The 21,323-nt window shown below is 42.0% G+C and overlaps 1 protein-coding gene across 13 annotated transcripts in view; it reads right to left on the bottom strand.

The window, feature by feature from the left end:
* The window catches only part of ALDH18A1 (aldehyde dehydrogenase 18 family member A1), a 38,488-nt gene continuing 17,165 nt past the window's right edge, over positions 1 to 21,323 (bottom strand). For 6 of the 13 annotated variants that reach the window (XM_040564242.1, XM_040564255.1, XM_040564250.1 and 3 more), the window contains 13 exons: positions 19,911 to 20,069; positions 19,048 to 19,138; positions 16,622 to 16,746; positions 14,792 to 14,936; positions 11,533 to 11,606; positions 11,208 to 11,307; positions 9,879 to 10,099; positions 6,515 to 6,652; positions 6,210 to 6,405; positions 5,924 to 6,045; positions 3,150 to 3,336; positions 1,542 to 1,637; positions 1 to 914 (listed from right to left, as the gene is read on the bottom strand). In XM_040564242.1, the coding sequence (XP_040420176.1) occupies positions 733 to 914; positions 1,542 to 1,637; positions 3,150 to 3,336; positions 5,924 to 6,045; positions 6,210 to 6,405; positions 6,515 to 6,652; positions 9,879 to 10,099; positions 11,208 to 11,307; positions 11,533 to 11,606; positions 14,792 to 14,936; positions 16,622 to 16,746; positions 19,048 to 19,138; positions 19,911 to 20,069 (1,836 nt within the window). In that variant the 3' untranslated portion in view covers positions 1 to 732. Of the gene's footprint in view, positions 915 to 1,541; positions 1,638 to 3,149; positions 3,337 to 5,923; positions 6,046 to 6,209; positions 6,406 to 6,514; positions 6,653 to 9,878; positions 10,100 to 11,207; positions 11,308 to 11,532; positions 11,607 to 14,791; positions 14,939 to 16,621; positions 16,747 to 19,047; positions 19,139 to 19,910; positions 20,070 to 21,323 lie in introns of all 13 variants that reach the window. The other 7 variants (XM_040564244.1, XM_040564256.1, XM_040564253.1 and 4 more) reach the window with 3 other exon arrangements.

The following is a 21,323-nucleotide window of genomic DNA, read 5'->3' as shown; positions in this document are numbered from 1 at the left end:
TTCCACTACGCAAAAGGAAGCATTTATTCAGAGCTTCTTTTAAACTTCAAAGTAGTATTTCATCTGGATGACGGGTTTGGAGAGATTACATTTCATATAAAACCCATGAGAAATAAATGTCTGGTAGAAACAGGTAACAAAATTCACACTGTATACAGTTGTGCTATTTATCTACAGTTGTCAAAAATACAAAGAAATTAGATTAAAAAAGGTTGCTTGGTCAAAACATCAAAGACATATATGTTCCAAATGCATAGGAATCACAGAGTGATCAAACAAAGACAGGACGTGTCTTAAAGCTTTAGAGCTTTCAAGAGCTGCAATGATCACGTGACTAAAGAAAAGCTACCAAGTTTGTTCACCAAGACAGATGTTCAAATTAAAGACAGGGAAAAAAAATTACACTCTACCACCAGGCATCTTTGCTGGAGGGGAGCAGGGGGATGAAAAGAATGCAGCAGATATTTAAACTTTTCCTTATGGTATCTGTATGTTTTGAAGAAACCCCTCTGACAAAAGCAAGGTCAGTTTGCAAATACTATCTAAGGAAACAGTAAGAGACAGCAACAAATAATGTGTGTCACCGATAGGATCACTTCATATTCATTGTACCGCACAGTGACCAAGAACAATGATCCCGGAGATGAAAAACAACTCTCTCTCCCCAAAGAGCACCCTGAAGCCTGAACGTCTTCAATAAACATTTTACCCCTGAATTTTCTCACAGTGTTCTCAGTTGGTATTTCTCTGAGGGAGAGGTAGGCTCTCATGGAGATACTTCATGCTCCCATGCTCTGAGAAGTCAGAAACAACATGATTGTCCCCTCTCAGTAACCACTTTGTAGTTAAGAGTCCTTCAATTCCCACTGGTCCACGTGCATGGATACGAGAAGTACTAATTCCAACTTCAGCACCTGTAGAAAACACACAAGATAAAGGTGGTTGATCCTCAGAAGATATTCAACTTTGTACTATATAGCTCTACATCTTTATGTAGAAGCAGTCATTCGGTGTGACCTCCCTTCCTTCACTCTTCCCCAAGTGTCAGAAGTTATTTTTATCTATTCTGATTAGAGGAACTTAACTATTATAAATTGGAATGTTTATACTTCTGTCTGTTACAGCTTCACTTTTAGAGAGAAAAATAAGCCAGAAAGGTACGTATGTCTTACATATATCGTACATTTGTTTGATGGTTTACCCTTTGGACAATAAGAACTAAATTAGTCAAGATTGCAATCTTATGTCCTTTTTTCTTCTTTTTTTCCTCTTATTAAAGAGACCATTGTATGATCTTATAAAACCCTAAATACAATTTTTTAGCACACAGAGCACTGCATGTTCAAGCCTGCTTCAGAGATTTCTAGTAGTTTCTACCTCAGGAATTAATGTTTCCCTTGTCTTCTGCAATTCCTAGTACGTGCACCTGTTTACTTAGGTAACTGATACTCAGTTTTGTTCCAGTCTTTCCTTCCTCCCACACTGCTGAGTGAGTGAACGGCTTTGTGGTGCTTAGCTGCCTGCACACCACAGGCACTTACCAAGTCCAAATCTATATCCATCAGAGAATCGGGTACTGGCATTCCAGAAAACACAAGCACTGTCCACATGCTGGAGGAAGAACTCCGCTGTTTTCTCTGAGAAAGAGGCAGAGCAAAAAATATGATACAGTACGTACAGAATGATCATGCAGTCCAATAGGCACAGCCTCATACCGTGAACAGATATAATAGCAGAACTTTCACATGCAACATTATCAGACAGTATTTAACAGCCTGGATTAAAACATGTTCATACACACCTTCTTCATAGTATGTTTATCACGTAGACACAACTGTAAATATTACAAGGAACCTTGCAAAGACAAGAAGAAAGTGAAAAGATGTCTAATTCTTACTACAGTCTAGACCTTGCAAACAGGGATAGTTGTATGACTGGGGAGAAGTGACAGCAGCCCCAAGCTACATTTTGCAGTCAGACAGTTAAACTACATGTTCAGCTCTACATTATCTCAATGGATACATGGAACTGTTCCAGATAATGGAAAGTCCTATATTAAGTTTAAATTGAAAATAGTATTTGGGAAACAGAGTGCAGAAACACCACATGAAATCAGCTAACTAACCCAGTTCAACAAAGAACATGCAAGACTGGAGCAACCTCAAGCAGAGTTGTACAAGCCTTAGTACTCTGGAGGATGCCTTTCTCTGTAAGGCTGTAAGCTGCAAGTCAGTCACCCATAGCAACGGGACGAATGCTAAAGATCAACTCTATCTCTAGTACACACCCAAGTAAATCACTAGTGCACCAGGTAGTGGCTTACAGTATCAAATGCATGCCTTTCGGTGCTACTCATTTAAGTTCTGCAGAAGGTGCAGAAACAGATGCCTGCTTGAATCTCACACTGATGAGCCACAAATCAAAATGACCTTACTGTAGCTGACTCTCAGAAGTTTTAGGCTTGTATTGAGAGTCATCCTTTGGCTGGGAGCAGCTCTAGCTACGTTTTGAAGTGTCAGAGTGTTCAAACCTCACGTAGAGGAGTGGGAGAAGCACAGAGCTGCACACAGGAACAGAAGTTCGCAGCATCAAAGGAGCAAGAAACTGGGAACTGAGATATATGCAGCTTTTACACTACAGATGCGGAACTGGGAAATAAAGGACTGGGAGAGATGGGGAAAAACACTTGTGGTCCTTGTTTGCAGGACTTAAAAGTGACATAGGAAGACAAAACAGATATAGTCTGATCTTTCCTACAATCCCTATTCCCTCTATAGAAGCTCACCTCTTCCTCCTTCAGAGGCCTAAAGACATCTCCAGGATTCAGGAGATGTTTCTGCAAAACTGTCTGATGTGGTAAGTCTGCACAATACAGGAACACAAAGCAGTCTGCCTGACAAGAGCATGTGTTGACTTGCCGTTGGCCAGTTGCTCAAACACATGCCCTCACCTCCTGGAATAAGGGCACACAACATGTTTTCCTTGAATTAAACACAACTATAGATAGATTTAGCTCATAGGGTTCCGGTTGATTATGCTTACTACAGAACCAAGATAAGAGAACTACTGCAATGTAAGTAGTTATGCTAATAACAAGAACCCACAGTGAAACCAAAGCAGAAGCTTAAGGAAACAGATCGGTCACAAACCATTCTCTGTGACGATAACATCCGTGTGAGAACTTCCATACTTGTGGATATGTTCAACAGCCTCTTGTACACTGTCCACAACCTCAATGCAGCACTCCAGATCCCCATATTCAATGCGGAGAGATTTCACTTCTGAGGGGCTGAATGTCAAGTAAGAGGCAAACTTTGGGCCAGCATGAATCTTCACCTGCAATACCAGAAGTATTTTGTGCTGTAGATTTTACTGGTGCTTAACAGGTGAAAAGTGCAGCTTGTTGTTCTGGGTATAGCCAGGATGGAGTTAATTTTTTTCATAGCAGTCCCTGTACTGCTACATTTTGGATTTGTGCCTTAAACAAACCACTGTTTTGGCTGTTGCTAAACAGTGCTCACGCAGTTTCAAGGCTTTCTCTTTTTCCCCCACAGTGAGAAGGTCGAGGGTGTGCTAAAAGTTAGGAGAGGACATAACCACAACTGATTCAAACTGACCAAAGGGATAGTCTATGCCATATAATGTCATAGTCAGCAATAAAAAATGAGGGGAAGGGAGTTTCGAGGAAGGCAGACATTGCTCAGGGACGAGCTGGACACTGATCTATTTGTGGCAGGTGGTGAGTGACTGTATTTTCATCACTTGTTTTGTTTTTCCCTTTCTTCTTCCTCTTTCCTTTGCTAATTAAACTATATTTGTTTCAAACCACAAGCTTTCTTGCTCTTGCTCCTCCCACTCGAGAGCAGGAGGGAAAAGTGAGCAATGCGTTGGGTGATGCTTAGCTGTTGGACTGGGGTTAACCCACATTTGTGAATCAAAGGTTTGCTACATGCAGTGCAAAAAAAAAAATAGCCTCAGTTTTCAGAGAGAGCAGATTGGTGAACTAGCAATAAGGCACAATAGCTGAAATGCTATGTTGGCTATCTGTCATGACATGCTCCTAGTTCAGGGTTCATTTTAAACTATTTAAAGCAATTACATCATTTAAAGAAAGATATCTGGCTGGAGAACAGTACAACACTAGTAGTGGGAAAACAGCTAAACATTGCACCTAGCCCTTGTACCTATGTTTTTAGAAAGTATGTGGTCTGTAAGTAGTTGTAGCAAGCAACTTACTTCCAGGTTTGCAAGTCTCACCTACAAAAGACTTTACCTGTCTTTATCCTTTTGTTTTGTAAACTGACACCAGCCCTCTCCAAAGCGTATGTTTCAGACACAGAAGAGTTACTGGGCCCAAAACAAGGCAAGGACTCACAGTTATTTTACGATCCTGATAAAGAAGATCTAATGCATCATCAATCTCTGAGTTTAATCGTAGCAGCTAAGACACCTAAACAATGAGAGGGAGGAGTGGAGGGGCAGGTGCTGATCTCTTCTCTCAGGTGACAGCAACAGGACCAGAGGGAATGGCATAGAGCTGTGACAGGGGAGGGTCAGGCTGGATGTTAGGGGAAGGTTCTGCACCAAGAGGTGGCTGGACACTGGAACAGGCTCCCAGGACAGTGATCACGGCACTGAGCCTTCTGGAGTTCAAGGAGTGTTTGGACAATGCTCTCAGATGTATGGTCTGATTTCTGGGTGGTCCTGTGTGGAGCAAGGGGTTGAACTTGGTAATCCTTGTGGGTCCCTTGCAATTCAGGGTATTCTATGATACTTCAGAATTGCTGATTAGAATCCCTACCTTTGAAGGCTTTCAAGAAAGGTGCCTGTAAGATGACATTTTCTTGTGCAACTATAAATTTTGTTGATAATGAAATCCTGACCAGTATTTGCGTATTTCCTGTTCTCAAGTCAGATTAGACAGCAGTAACATCAAGTCCTCCCCACTGTATTAAGGGGTGGGAGTTGGTGGGTGATTGTGGAAATCCACCAGTCCTCACACAAAATCCATAAATTTACCCTTCCCCCCCCGCCCCGCAAAAAAAAAAAAAAAAACACAACCAAACCAGACGTTAAAAAAAAAAAAAGAAAAAAAACAACACAACAAATAAGTGAGGACTTGCTCCTGACTAGCTATCTGGGCCAGCTTCTCTTAATATGACTTCTTTTTAACATCATCAAAACATGACCTGTCTATTTTACCATGTTTTCCTGCATGAATTACTGCTTGTATAAACTATTTGCCAAATGCAAATGCTATGTGAAAAATCCACATTTTAAGTGTAATTTAAAGTACTTCACAAATATTTCTCTCCTGATGCATCTCTGCTACAAAACATTACACACTTCAAAGCAATTATGTAGGATAGTGGCCTTTCACTGTTCCTGTGGAACAGTGGGAGGGGAAAATAATGGGAGGGAAAATGGGTGGGAATAAAGGCAAGTGCGACAAAATGTTTAAAAAATGTGGATGAAGCAGATTTGAAAAGGAGAAACATAAAATGGGAAATGACTGAGGTAAGAAGGTACGTTAGATTCAATAAGAATAGTCTTTGTGTCCGGGAGGTTGCCAGCCATTAAGTCAGAATTAAGAATAGTAGAGAAAGGGTTGTGGATATGTTCTTCCAAGGCAGAGAATGATTTTTTGCTATGTAAAAGGAAGTAGTTGTATCCCAGCAATGGCATGCAGCCACCTCGAAGAAGCTGCTTTCACATTGTTTCTATGGAAAAGCTTGGGGTTGCATGGGGAAGCCAAGTAAGCTCTCTGAAAGTTCATTTAGGTGTACAAAGAGATGTGGGTAACGTAAGTGTTATGTCATTATAAAACTACATAGGGCTACGTCAGCAAGACCAAAGGCTCCTAAAATAAAACTAAAAAGTAAATAAAACGAAACAAAAAACAACACATGTATACATGACTAACCTGTTCTACTCTCAACATGTCTATGATCTGATCAAACAACGGGGTTCTCAGCAAGTCTCGATGAATTAAGAGTGTTTCCAGAGCATTACAGGCAGCAGGATATTCACACTTTGAGTCTCTGACTGAGGTTTAAGAGTAAATAATTGGTTACATACCATTTATGACAAAGATTTTGAAGAGCATGTGAATTATTATTACGTATGGTTATTATTATAACCATAACACATATTCCAAATGTGAAGTTCAATTACACTCATGATATCCAAGTCACCCTCTCACAGCTTACTTATTCGCGTGACCTTCTCAACGCTGGCATCTGTGTCCACATACACATGACAGATCCCTTCACTGTGTCCCATCACTGGAATTCCCTTAGCAGCTTTCTGGATATTCCTGACTAGCTGGGATGAACCACGTGGAATGATTAGATCTATCAGCTTATCCAAACGGCAGAGATCTTCTACTTCCTCTCTTGTATTCACCTGTGAAAGTTGTGACACAAACAGTCAATGGCCTGAATTCTCAAGCTCTGCCTGTGCTTTTTATACATGCCACAGCAAAAAAGTTGTTGATTTAATTCTAGACACTTACTAGTTGCACTGCATCTTTGACTCCATGAATGGAGAGTGCTTCTTGTGTCAGATGATGAAGGATTTGATTGCTATATGCAGCCTCTTTCCCTCCTTTTAGTAGCAAGCCATTTCCACTAGCTATGGCCAAAGCAGACACCTGTCAGAAAGGAATTAAAAAAAAAAAAAAAAAAAGAGAAAAAATGATCTGACTCCTCTGTGAGAATAACATCTGCAAAATAGAGTAAGAACAGGATTTTTAATTCTGCTGACTTATTCAATATTAATATATGGCACCAATAAATTTTTCCAAGTCAGAACATGTAACTCCAGAAATGAAGTATCTTAACGTTTCAGGAACAAACGTGAGCTTCAGGGTACTACTGGCAAAGGAAGATTGCAGTGAGTAAGTCAAAGGAAACCCTGAACATAGGCTCTGGCACAAATTCGGTCGCTGTATAAAACTATTTCAGATGCAAGAACTCTTATCCCTAATCATTCTGGCCAGAAGTAGCTAATAAGCTCTTCCTATGAAGAACATTTTTGTTGTGCTGTCTAAAACAGAAGTCATAAGTAGACAACACTTGAGATAAGCATGTTGGAGAAAAACCCTATAGATAATAAGACTTTTATTTTATCGCACTGATTTCACGTTTATAACCAGAAGGTGTCCTTGCCCATGGTGGGGGGAGGGGGGAGTAGATGACCTTTAAGTTAGCTTCCAACCCAAACAGTTCTATGATTCTATGACACCTCCCACTAGACCAGATTGCTCAAAGCCCCACCCAACCTGGCCTTAAACACTTCCAGGGATGGGGCATCCACAACTTCCCCAGGCAGCCTGTTGCAGTGCCTCACCACCCTCATAGTAAAGAATTTCTTCATTTTATCTAATCTAAATCTACCCTTTTTTTTTATTTTAAAGCCAGTACTCCTTGTCCTGTCACTACACTCCCTGACAAAAAGTCCCTCCCCAGCTTTCCTAAAGCCCGCTTTAGGTACTAGAGGGCCATTATAAGGTCTCCTCAGAGCCCTCTCTTCTCTAGGCTAAGCAACCTCAGTTCTCTCAGCCTGTCTTCATAGGAGAGGTGCTCCAGCCCTCATCAACTTCGTGGCCCTCCTCCGGACCTGCTCTAACAGATTTATTTCTTATGTTGGAGTCCTCAGAGCTGAATGCAGCACTCCAGGTGGGGCCTCACAGGAGTGGAGTAGAGAGCGAGAATCACCTCCCTGGACCTTCTGGTCATACTTCTTTTGATATGGCTCAGGATACAGCTGGCTTTCTGGTCTGCAACTGCACATCGCTGGCTCATGTGGAGCTTTTCATCCATCTACGCTCCCAAGCCCTTCTCTGCAGAGCTGCTCTCAACCCGCTCATCACACAGCCTGTATTCATTCTTGGGAGTGCCTTGATGACAGTGTTGAACTGCCAGCCACTTAGCCTTCTTGAACTTCATGAGGTTCTCATGGGCCAACCTCTTAAGCATCTCAAAGTCACCTCAGACCAACTCCTTTTCCCTACTAGTGTCCTCTGGGTAAAAACAGTCACCATGTTTGATATTCTACCTCATCCTGCTGTCCACAATTTGAAAAGAATACTGAAAAAATAAGGAATACTTCAGAAAGATACACTAAATGACAATGATCTAGGAACCTTGCCGTACCCAGATACTGTGTGTCTTTAACATATAAAACTAGACATTAAAATGCAATTTGATTGTATCCTGTTAAGAATCTGCCTCTCCGAAGATCAGCATCACAAAGGAAAGCTGCAGAGACAAGCTTATTTAAATAAAAAAAAATCCAATCTGTAATGGGTTTCAAAACAGTTTGTTCCCTTTAAGCAATAATAGAGCATGGCTATACTTCAGAACGATTGGATTTCTTGAAATCTGTAGGAAGCAATCCGTGAAATATGATCTCAGAACCTCGCCCTTTAAGTATTAGAGGCAAACATGCTATTTGTATATACTTATTAAAGCTAAACTGTTAGTCTGCAATTGTTTTACCTTTACTGCAACTCAAGACCGAACTCTGAGCACTGACTCAATTCCGTGTATGCTATCTCCAGCTAGCTATCAGGCACACACTACTGTATGGAGAAGTCAAATTTCCTCTGTAATTGCTTACCCAATTGCTTACCCAGCTTACCCAAACCAGTATGAGATGCAATAGTAAACTATGGAGGAAGCAACCTCTCCTCTGCACTCAGAGTCCATCCTACTGTCAGCTACAGCATGGGACAGAAACCATACTATTCAGATGCAGAGGTATCAAAGATGATCCTCTGAAGTTGCATCGGAGAACTTGAGGATGGGGGCTGGCAGGAAGAAAAGTAACTAACAAGACAAGCCATCCTAAGTCTGTAAAAAAAAAAAAAAAGAAAAAGGTCGGGGGGTGGGGGTGGGAAGCCAGTAAGAATCAGCCTGATAAAAGGTTTACAAATGAGATAAAGAAGAAGAGGAGAAGGGGAGAGATTGGCTATGCAAGACAAGAGACCCAGGAGGCAAAGGCTGGAGTCTAGGAAGGCAGACTAGAATTTGACAAGGAAACATACTGGTTTTCTATGAAGAACAGAGCTAGCGGCAAGGAAGTAATAATGGCAGACAAGGGAGACTAGTGCCTTTTCCTTTCACATGAACTTTGCCTAGAGCATACTCCCCTTCAGTATGAAACGAGGCCCAACACTCACAAAATTCAGTTATAAAATATCAAGCTGCCCTTTGGCAGTCTCTTTTTAAGTGCCCATACCCATCACTTGCTCCTCAAACACTTGCTCATATGTTAGAGAAATGCTCAATTAGTCTTGCTAAAAATACTAGCAGTAAGAGCCTAGACTCATCTCTCCACAACTGAGTAAAAGCTATCATTCTGCCTCAATGCAAACATGCAGTATCAGTATGGGACAGACCACTCAAAGCCTAGAACTTCTACTTACTGTGCTAATTTTTTTTAGCATATATTCTTAACAGTTGCAATTTGTTATTAACAATCTATACTAAACATTTGATGTTTAATCGTAGCCTGCAATTCAGCTGTATTTGGCATGGACAGGAAAGCGCTCATTGGTAGATAGGAACCTCGTAAGTTGCAAGTTAAGCAGGGAACCTACGTTATTAGACACATGCAGAAACTGCACCACCTGAATGTAAGCTAACTCCTTCTCTATGTTGGGTATCAAAAACCAACCCTGAATAACTCTCAACATTGCAGAAGCAAGTCCCAGGAATGTGTCTGTAGAAAAAAAAATTTGGGATGACAACAAAATCAATTTCAGAAGTATACAAGCAAAAGTCTTTTGAGGCAAGACTTCTTGCAGCCTTCCAATAACTCACCAATAGAAATACACTTTCGTTATCAAAGATCTCTCTGCCCTCCTCACATACCTGTGGAAGACAGTCAGGACGGGACTCAAAAATCACGAGAAGGACCCCAATAGGCACTGTCACCTGCTCCAACTCTAGATCCTTTGCTATTCGTGTTCTCCGAATTATGCGGCCGACGCTGTCCTGTGAAGATGCTGCAATCTGACGTAGCCCAATAGCCAAGCTGTTCAGCTTTGATGTAGACAGACTTAGACGTTTCAACAAAGGAAGTGCCAATCTTCCTAGAAGAAAGAAAAAATTGTGCTCAAGATAGATGTATCTGTCTAGTTTCAAGTAAAAGTGACCTAATGGTCAAACTAGGAAAAAATTCAGCTGTTTCCCACACCATAGCAAGAACCCTACCTAGGGTGAACAATGTAAAGCATTAAGTTTAGTAGCTACAATAAAACTGCTCAAATTTGACAATGATTTCACCTACCATCACATATACACCTAATATGATATGAATGATTTGCATATGAAGTAATATCCACAAAGACAAAGTTTGTCCTATTTCTAGTACTGTTATACAACTGTGTACCTGAATTTCTTACAAATTTCTACCCTTGCAATATTCCTGGACGGTTTGGGCAGTAATTGCATCTTTCTATTTCACAGATAGAAATCCCAAAGAGCAGAGGAACACATAGCATTTCAGACTGGGCAAGAACTGCCAGAGTTTTCTAGTCTGAACACATTCAGGTAGGAAGTTTACTCAGAAATGTCCCTACAGGCATTCTGATCAGTAAAAATGGTTGCCATATGTCTTTTACTGAACACTACAATTTGCGATGTGCCAGTTTCACACATTTTCTAACCCAAGACCAGCTTCTTGATGCACCACTCTAACACAAAAGAATGGATTTAGTCTATGCTGCCTGAACTGTACGTTCCTCAGTCAGAAGGTAATATGGTTCTTTCTGGAAAGCACCCTTTTTAAGTAACAACCTTCCCCACAGGGGTCAAACATTACGTTAACCAGCCCAGGAGATATTCATGCTATTTCATACATGATGATAACAGGGAAGATACTTGCCATATTTAATTTCTAAAGCGAAACTCCTTTGGCAAAAGAAAACACTATTTATTTTGATTTTTATTTTTTTAAACTATGCTGTGGGTTGCTGTTTTCAAAGGCTTCTCTGTCTTCTCTGATGAAGACATCTCTTATGTAATTATGGAAGCTGCAGCTGTTTCCACTGACAAGCTCTCAAAGTCCTGGGTTCACTGATCCGTGACAGTCATAATATCCGATTGCAGGTGACTGAATATTCTAGTTCCGCTCATTTCCTTTGAGGCCCAGGTAAGCTCATGACAACAGGAGTACCATGAAAGGACCCATAATATTACCTTTATTTTCAGCTTCTTCTAAGTCCTTTTTGTTTGCCAAGAGAATTTCTTCTCTCTGATCAGTTAATAAGTCAGCAAGACGATAAATAATCTCCGCTCTCTGAAAGAGAAAAGTTTCTGAACTGCATTCTTACATGAAGTCCATGGTGTTTGACATCTGGCTCACTTCAGCTCATTTCTACTGACACATCTTCTCACTGTCTTGACTCTCTGAATACTTGGAGCCAGCTGATTTTTTCCAGGACCCATTTGTGTTATAAACCTGTATTTTAAGACTTGCCACATGTTCCCAACCTTAAAGAGTGAGGACATACTGTTCTCTCACCTGCTCAGGCTGCAGAGCTGCCAGGGTCCTGCCACCAGCTCGAGACATTTCACCCTGCTGCTCTACTGTAGGGCCTGCCAAAACAAACAAACAAACAAAACACAACCACAAGACATGCAGACAAAGGTTACAGCCCATGTGGAAGGAAACGAACACTAACCTTTCATCTTCCAACTCCTTACTCAAAGCAGGAAAACAGGTACGGTCTTAATAGACATATCAAAGAAATTTACTGTATGCCAGAACAGGAAAATCTGTATCAGATACCAAAATGTTGCCACGGTCCCCGAGCACAGCCCTTTTCAAGGCATCACGGAGATTCAGTAAGATCATCCATGTCATAGGGGACAAACAAGCATACAGCTTGTATCAAAGAGACTTGACAAAGAGCAAAAGAATACAAGGACGGCTTAATCTCAGGGCGTAGGAGGCTACTGAAAACAGGGAGGCATCCTTTGAGAAAGTTTAATTATACAACTAATGAAAAGAGAAAAGATTGCAGAACAACATGGGAATGTACAAACAGTACTGGAAGCCAGAACCAGCCTGAGTAACAGCTTGCAGAATAGCTGCTCTCTCTCCGCCTCTCCCTGTGTACATTGAAGGGTTCCTACAGAAGAAAGGTTTTTTTTCTTGGCACGGATGTCAAAGAATCTGTCTCAAACTGAAACGATACAGAACAAGTTTCGAAACAGAAACAGGAATAACAAGTCAAAAGGCTCAGGCAGCATTTCACTAAGGAGTTCTCAAGTAGCTCATGGATAAGCTACGTTTTCATTTTTAACTCTCTTGAAATTGTCTGTAGAACAGATGACTTGAAACGTGACTAATATGCCTGGACTTCTATTTAAGAAGTGTCCTACAGAAATTGCCAGAGCAGGAATTCCCACGTTAAGGAAAATAACAGGAGGTATAGTGGGAAGTGTAAGAAAAGAACTAGCGGACACTTGATTAATAAGACTTAATTAAGGAGTGTTAAAACAGCTTTTTAAAGCGAGGTCATACTTTGCAAAGTAGAGTGCATTTTCATGTTCTTTGAAAAAAAGTGACACACGTAAGGAGATAAGAGTTCGTTTAAAAAAGTTACCTGAATATTTAAAGCGTGTTTTGGAAGATAGAAGACAAAGAAAGAACGGGAGTAACCACATTCCATGGTAGAGGAAGGGTCGCAGTAAAATTTCACATTTACTTTTGCCGTTCACTGTATTTGTAATTGTCTGAGAAATGGGGTTACGAGATGAAAAGCTTTATAACTGGTACAAATTTATTGCAGTAGGACAAAGTGAAAAGCGCTGATATCACACTTTTTCCTAGAAAAGAACTTTTCAGGAAAGGAGCTAAGTTTCCTGGTGGACACCAACTTGAACACGAAACAGCAATGTGCCTTTGCTGCAAAAGCAGCTGATGGTATCCTGGGTGGCATTAGGCAAATACTGCCAGCAGGTCAAGAAAGGTGATCCTCCCCCCTCTACTCAGGAATGGTGAGGCCGCACCTGGAGTGCTGGGTCTGGGCCTCCCAGTACAAGAGAGACCTGGGCACACTGGAAAGAGTCCAGTGGAGGGCCACGAGGATGATAAGGGACTGAAGCACCTTTCCTACGAGGACAGGCTAGGAGAGCTGGGACTGTTTGGCCTGGAGAAGAGGAGGCTTGGAGGGGATCTCACTGATGTCTGTAAATACACGAAGGGAGGGTGGAAAGAAGACAAAGCCGGACTTTTCTAACTGGTGTCCAAGGAACAAAAAAAGAGGCAACAGACACAGACTGAAACATAGGATGTTCCCCTCCTGCGGTTTCCTGAACATCAGTAAATACTTTTTCACTGTGAGGGTGACTGAGCACTAGCACAGGTTGCCCAGGGAGGTCGTGGAGTCACAGCCTTCGTGAGGTTTCAAAACCTGTTTGGATGTGGTCCTGGAAAACCAGATCTGAGTGGCTCTGCTCGAGCAGGGGTGTTGGACCAGGTGATCTCTGGAGGTCCTTCCAACCTCAACCAGCCTGTGATTCCTTTGCAGACACTATGCAACAAAATAGCAAGTACAATTCAAAGCAGATAAACATGAGGCAATGCAGAGGCAAAAGGGGACATCAGGCCTTGGTACTGCACATAATCCTATGAAAACATCGCTTCGATGCTCATCGGCGTCGAACAGCAACTTACATGTTTAGGCTTTTGGAAAAGGCCTAGGAAAGGCAACAAAAAACATCACCAATCTAATCAAAACTCAAAGTTAGCCTTGCTATCTCATAAACCGAAGGTTCATTTGCATCTTGGACGCTACACCAAATTTTATTTTTGCCTATCTTAAAAAGGTCGCAGTAGAATAAAAACAGTTTCAGCCAAGAGAAACAGGGATCGCCAAACTTTTGGAACAGTTTCTGTAGAAAAGGACTAAGAAAAAACCTTTTTCATGTGAAAAAGAGATGATGAGGGAAAAGACGATGTCTCATATCAGAGAAGTTGAACAGAGATCGATCGCCCGTGTTCTCTTTCCACACAGAAGGCGGGGGCATCAAAAGCTAGCAGGAAGCAAACTTCAACACTCCTCCTGCCCACAAACACACACAAAATAAAGGAAGCAGTTCTCCACACAGTGCTAGCTCCAGAGTTTACGCACAATACCTAGTTAAGGCTCGTGACTGTTGTGACCCATGGATGCTAAGTGTTTACCATGGGTTCAAAGGATATGGCCGATTTTTACAAGAAATCCATTAAGCATTTTTATGCTCAAAGGCATTTGCTTGTCTTAAAGTGCAAGGCACAAGTATCACTCTATACTTGTTCCATTCTGCTAAGATCACAGATCTTTGGTCTGACTTTCTGCGGCCCTTGTTACGTTGTCACAGCAACACAGAGGCAGGAAAACATTCCTACATACAATAACAAAAGACTGAGTCACTAAAAGAACTTATGACAAAAAACAAAACTACGCACTATCTTAGTTCAGCAGTACGTTCTATATGCACGCTTTCACCCTGAAATCTTCGACAGTAGATGATAACCTCTAAGACTAAAAACGATACAAATTCTACCTAGGTCTTTGAATGCAAGTCTGATGCAGCAAGTCATCAGCTGGAAGGAAGCCGAGAAGAGGATTCAAGACGTTCTATTCCAACATTAAAAAATTACCTTTCAAAAGCCGTTTGTCAAGCAGAGCGTAGTTTCCCATTTGTTGAACAGGCAGGCCTAGCCAAATTTCAACCCTAAACTTTCAGGAAATCTCTACAGCTCCCAATGTACATGTCACTTCCGTACTCACCTGCAGGTTTTACCTCTGAAAAAAAAGTTCCAACTTTCTTCCCTTCCACAATATCTGTGATGACATGACCCGAGATCTTTGGGTGGGTTCCATTTGCAATCACTACAGAGGTGCCTCCTTGGAGGGCCCACAGAGCTGCTTTCACCTACAATGAAGGATAGAGCCAGCTCCCGAAAATGCACTTGTTATTTGAATCCTCATGCTCAACAAGAATTCTTGCTCCACTTTGATCGCTTATGTTGGAAAAGACCCTTAAGACCATCAAGTCCAACCATCAACCTAATGCTACCACTAAACCATATCCCTAAGTGCTATGTCCACATGTCTCTTAAATACTTTTAAGGATGGGGACTCTACCACTTCCCTGGGCAGCCTGTTCTAATGTCTAACCACCCCTTCCATGAAGAAATGCTTCCTGATATCCAACCTAAACCTCCCCTGGCACAACTTGAGGCCATTCCCTCACACCCTATCTATCACTTGTCACTTGAGAAAAGAGACCGACACCTTGCTACAACCTCCTTTCAGTAGCTGTACAGATCAATGTGGCCTCCCCACTGCCTCTTCTTTCCAGACTTAAATCCCAGCTCCCTTAGCTGTTCCTCACGTCGTTTTCTAGTTCCTTCACCAGCTTTGCTGCTCTTCTCTGAATGTATTCCCAGAAACTCAGCATCTTTATTGTAGTGAGGTGTACTGGGTCTGGCTGGGATGGAGTTAACTTTCCCTGCAGCAGCCCATACAGTGCTGTGCTCTGCACTTGTAGCTAGAACAGCACTGGTATCACACCAGCGTCGTGTCTGCTGCTGAGCAATACCGGCACAGCATCAGGACTCCCTCTAACACCTCCCAGAGCTAGCAAGCTGGGGGTGGGCAAAAGGCGAGGAAGGTACATCACCAGGGCAGCTGACCTAAACCAACCAAAGGGATATTCCATACCCTGTGATGTCACACTCAGCAATAAAAGGTTGGAAAAAGAAAAAGAAGGGAGGGGGTGGGCTCTCATTGTGAAAATGTCTGTGTGTTGAGGCCCTGCTTCAACAACGTGGTCAAACATTGCTCGTTTGTGGGAAGTAGAGAGTAATTTCTTTCCTCTGCACTTCCACACAGCCTTTGCTTGTTGTTTTTATTTTTTTCCCTTTAGTCAAACTAATTAATTAATAATCATTTTTCCTTAATCATTATTTTTTTTCCTTTAGTTAAATTATCCTTATCTCAACCCGTGAGTTGTTTCTTTCCTTCTCTTCTTCCCCTCCTCTTCTGAGGAGGGGGAGTGAGAGAGCGGTTGTGGTGGAGTTCAGCTGTCTAGCAAGGTAAAACCATCACACGAGGGGACCAACACCGAGCACAGTACTCAAGGTGTGGTCTCACACAAGTACAGATGGACCATCACTTCCGTTGTACTGCTGGCCATGTTATTTCTGATACAAGCCAGGATGTTATTGGCCATCTTGGGCATACTGCTGGCTCCTGTTCAATGAGCTGTTGACCAACGCAACACCCCCAAGTCCTTTTCTGCCAGGCAACTTTCTAGAACGCTGCTTGTGACCAGCTGACAACTGGATTGAACTCCAAAGACCTTCTGAGCCCAGACATACAACCACCAGTGCTGGTGAACAGAGTTGTTCCTCCCTAGGGGTAGGGCTTGGCACTTCCCTCTACTGAACTTCAAAAGGTTCCTGCCTGCCCCTATTTGCAGCCTGGCAAGGTTCCTCTGAATGGCAACACAATTATCTGCTCTATCGGCCACTCCTCTCAATCTCGTATTATCAAGTCCCCTTTCCACATCCCCCTTTCCCTCTCAATAAGGAAATAAATGTTCTACATTTCTACCTTGGCTTCCATGCCTCCCATTCCCACCCGGGATTTGGTTCCAAATGTCACAGATTGTTGGTCTCCTGGGTAGAATATGTCAATGAGCTTTGCATCATCAGATCCTGGAGGGCTGTCAAAGAGTCCTGAAATGAATAATAAAAACCTGTTAATGTTACATATCTTCTGTTCCAAAGCTCACCAGTGAAAAACAACTAAAGTCTTTGAGGCTAAAAACCTGTGTTGCACTTTACAGGATTCAAAACTTCCACCGAACCCTCCTTTTGTGGAACTGAAAGGATGAAACACTAACATGCAGGCTCAAGATGTGTAACTTCTCCAGAATTGTAGTTAGCATGAGGCAACAGAATATCCACATGCTGAATAGTATCATGTAAGCTGAGAAGTACTGACATTTCAGTGAGGTTAGAGAGAAAACCAGAAAGAAGTTTACAGCTTTTAGATGGTTCAGAATCAGGGCTTACACACAAGAGTGCACAACTGAATTTTAAATAAATACAGTAATTTTATTTAACTATGTTCTGAGTTGAGTGATACTTCTGTTTGCCTAACATGTAAACCCTAAACTCTACCACCAAACTTCCCAGAAGTTCTATGCGAACAAACGTGTCACAGATTAAAGTGCACAAGTGAAGAGTACCTGAGCTCTTCCTTGATAGCTTGAGAAGGAAAGGACACTTCTTTCCATAAACAAGATACCACATCAAATGAATAAGCTGTGAGGAAATGGGAGTGTGTTTTTTGTTTGTTTTTTATTTTTATTTTTTATAAGTTGTTTGGACTATCATTTTTGTTATTTTTTTTTCTGAGGCAGTCATTTCAACTAGAATCAACCATGAAATCCATCTGAAACAGCTGGAAGAAACTGTGGTTATGAAAACCCAACCTCCTTCCTTCTCAGGGCCTACAATATGGACCAAAGTCCAGAAGCCACTGAAGGAAACATGTCTGGAAATGATAAAAAGAGTACATGATGTTGTTGATATCCTGGTGTTAAACTGTACCTACTACCTTCCTCTTTCTAGAAAAGTACCTTCAACATCAACAGGTGACAGACTTCACGGCAGCACAGCTCACAAGACTAGACCAGTATCAGCCACATGTCTGGGAGACAGAAAAGCTAGCAAGCTCCAGATATCTGGAAAGCAATATCCAGGACATGTAAAGTACCCATAAATCACTGAAAGACAGAATCCACTGCCAGAAGAAGCAAACGATTGTAGAATAGTGTTTGGCTTATATGCAGGGAAAGACTATGTATTTAGAATCAGGAGTATTACTCATGACTATATACAATTCTGAGGAGCTAGCAGAAGTACCATAGCGTCCACACAGGGCATGCCTTCCAATCCTTTTACCGGCTTTGTTGCCCTCCTCTGTACACTTTCAGGGATCTTAACATTCTTTTTATATTGTAGAGCCCAGAATTGCACGCAATATTGAAGGAGAGGCTTCGCCAATGCTAAATACAGTGGGAGAATCACCTCTTTTGACCAGCTGGCTATGCTGTGTTTAATATATCCCAAAATGCTAGACAATACCCATGCTTCTGAATCCTTTAGCTATCTTCCCAGGGCCCTGAAATTTATTTTGATTGAACACAGACTTCTTGCCGCAACTTTGTTGGTACCCACGTGAAAGAGCAGGAGTAGGTAATAATCTGAAGTTTGAACTAAGCTCGTAAGCTCACTAGCAATGTCCCTGATCCAAGCCCCAGGAAGGCAGGAAAGTTCTCTATAAAGATGGTCTGGTCTGCAGATGGGAGCCTCTGTTCCCTTCAGAAGGCAGTCACCTGTGACTATAACTTGGCACTATTTCTTCACAACACTGGCCTTGATCCTGCACTTGCTACAAGGAGCTGGTTGATCTGACCTTGGTGGAACTTGCACAGAAACCCCTTCTTCCTTCTTTTCGCATCCATTGTCTAACAACACCCAGAGCCTCATACCTGTTTTGTAATGAAAGCTGATTGTGCAAGCAGTGGCTCCTCTTACAGCTCCATGTAAGAACTTGCTTCGACTCCTTGGTGTCCCCCTCTAGCTGCTGCCTTTATCCCGATGCGGATCAGATACTGGACCCACATCGGCAGTGGTTGTTCTAAGTTGGCATGTGTGTTACAGAGAGGGAGAGCATAGATCCATCGATCTACCACCTTCTTGGGCTCCCAGATGCTTCTCAGTCTCCCTAGCTCCTCCTGAAGCTTGGCCACCAGGCAGAGCAGTTCATGGGGCACACCTCCCTCAGGCGTGCTGGCTATTACCCATCATTTCAGAGAGCAGTCCCAGGCACACCCTACAGCCTAAAAGATGGGTGGTTGAATGAACTAACTGAAGCTCTGAGTAGTTGCATTAGTCCTACCGAGTGCCAGAGGAACAGAAGCAGAGGACATGTTTTTCTGCCAGGTGGTAAAGAAATGTCTCACAAACCTTCTACATCCGAGAGAACAATCAGGAGATCAGTCTTCATTTCAACAGCCAGTCGTGCTGCCAGACTGTCATTATCCTTCACACTAATCACCTGCAATGAACACACACAGGTCAAAAACACTGAATAGTGGGAAGAACTGGGAAATTTGGCTACAACATACAAAAGCAAACTACCTCAGCAATACCAAGTCCTTATGAACTGCTTTGGTTCTACCCACTAAAAACTCTTAGAAGATGATTTTTTCATGAAAGTAAGTAGTCTTTTGGAACACAGTCAAACAGTATCAAAACAACAGGCAGTCAGATCAGTACGCACATTCTTCACCTTGGTGCCCAATGAAAGAACTAGAGGTACTAACAGACCATGCTATAAGCACAGGTGTTCACAGAATCACAGAATTGTAAGGGTTGGAAGGGACCTCAAGAGATCATTGGGTGCAAGCCCCCTGCCAAAGCAGGTTCCCTAGAGCAGGTTGCCCAGGTAGGTGTCCAGACGGGCCTTGAATATCTCCAGAGAAGGAGACTCCACAACCACCCTGGGCAGCCTGTTCCAGTGCTCTGAAACATGATGTCTGCAGAAGTTCCTTTCAACCTCAAATATTCTGTGAAAACCAAACCAGGCGTACTTGCTTTTGGCAGAACAGATAACGTCTGCCCTTCTTCTAACCCACAGCACTGTATCAGGCTAGAAGCAGACAGACAGGTCAGCAGAGTTTTCTGGTCCCTCTGTCCACATTACTAATTGCGTGTGTTTGTTTCCCTGCTGCAGGCTCCAGAGGTCCCCGATTACAGTGTTAGTAAACTACAAATTAGTGCCGTACAATCTACAAGCAGAATCCACCCCCTTGCAATACTTTACCCACATTTACCCCCTGCAGATCACTGTTCGGCTCTGGAGGTGGAACAACAGCATCATTAGTGTTAATTATAGGGACAATATTCATTCTTAAAAGTTCATGTAATGTTCCATTTAAGTTCCGACGCTTCTGTTCGTCATGGAAATCCAGGTTGGTGACTAAAATCTAAAAGGAGGAAAGACGTAACATATACTTAGCCTATCACTTATCCTGAGAAAAATATAAACATACATAGTAACGTAATGGACCAATCAAGCCCTTTGGGTCACCAAGAAACCATAAGCCACATTTAAAAGATAGAGAATGCAAATGAGAAATATTCTTTCCACAACATTTTCAGGTTTGTATGACACCTTCTACTGGAGCCTATAATGGCCTTTTTCAAGCAAACAGATCAGAGGCTTCAGGAATCACCTTGGAAAAAAAAACATATAAGCAGAACACAGATGTCGATGATAACCATTAAAAGCCATTTTTCATTTTCACTTTGCCACTGGACATTTGAGAACTAGGTAAATAATTCCAATATGCTAATGTTACAACATTCGGAATCAACGTGTGCACTGACTTTTTGGTAGAAATGAAATTCTCTCTTAAATCAAAGGAATGATAGCTGTCTATAGACTTGAACAAGATTATAATCCAGTGCAGTCTATGGTAATTTTAGCTATACTGTAAACATTTTAGTGGTATCAGTTATACTGTATTATGGGAAGGAATTCCTCCAAGTGAGACTTTATACTAGGCTCTTAAATTCATTAAGTGTCTAAACAAATAGGGCCTTACAGTTGATGTGACTCTGTGTTCTCAGTGTATTTAAGGTAAGCAAAGACTACTGAGAACAGAATAGAATAATTCAGTTTGAAGGGACCTTCAAAGATCATCGAGTCCAACTGATCATCAAGTTCACCAGTTCTCACCATTTCAGGGCTACACAAAAGCTACAGCATCTTATTAAGGGCATTGACAGGCATGGGACATCAACCACCTTGCTAGACACCCTGTTCCAGTGATTGACCACCCTCATGGTAAAGACATTTTTCCAGTTTGAACCTCCCCGTCACAGCTTTCTGCCATTCCAAAAATATGGAATGCTTCACGACTTTGTGTATCATTCTTGTGCTGCTGTTTAAGAGTAGTCCAATTAACACAGTAGCAGCATTCAGTATAGACAGAAGACCCAGGCTAGGGATACCATCACCCACAAGCTAGATGACCACAAGAGCAGATGGACAGCAAGTCCTGGAGTGTTAATATATGCTTCTACCAGCTTTATAGAACACACGGTGGTTCAGCCACTTGGGATTTTTAAATTCTCCCTCTGGATCACCAACTTCAGTTTCTGTGAGGAGACTTTAACAGGAAAAAAACAAAAAAAAACACCAAAACACTCTGTACAGAAGAGCAGGATACACTTTT

Source organism: Cygnus olor, chromosome 7, assembly GCF_009769625.2.
Source record: "Cygnus olor isolate bCygOlo1 chromosome 7, bCygOlo1.pri.v2, whole genome shotgun sequence".
In the NCBI taxonomy this organism is placed as follows: Eukaryota; Metazoa; Chordata; class Aves; order Anseriformes; family Anatidae; genus Cygnus; species Cygnus olor.
The sequence above is the reverse complement of the archived record's forward strand: the minus strand, read 5'-3'. Positions and strand labels throughout refer to the sequence as shown.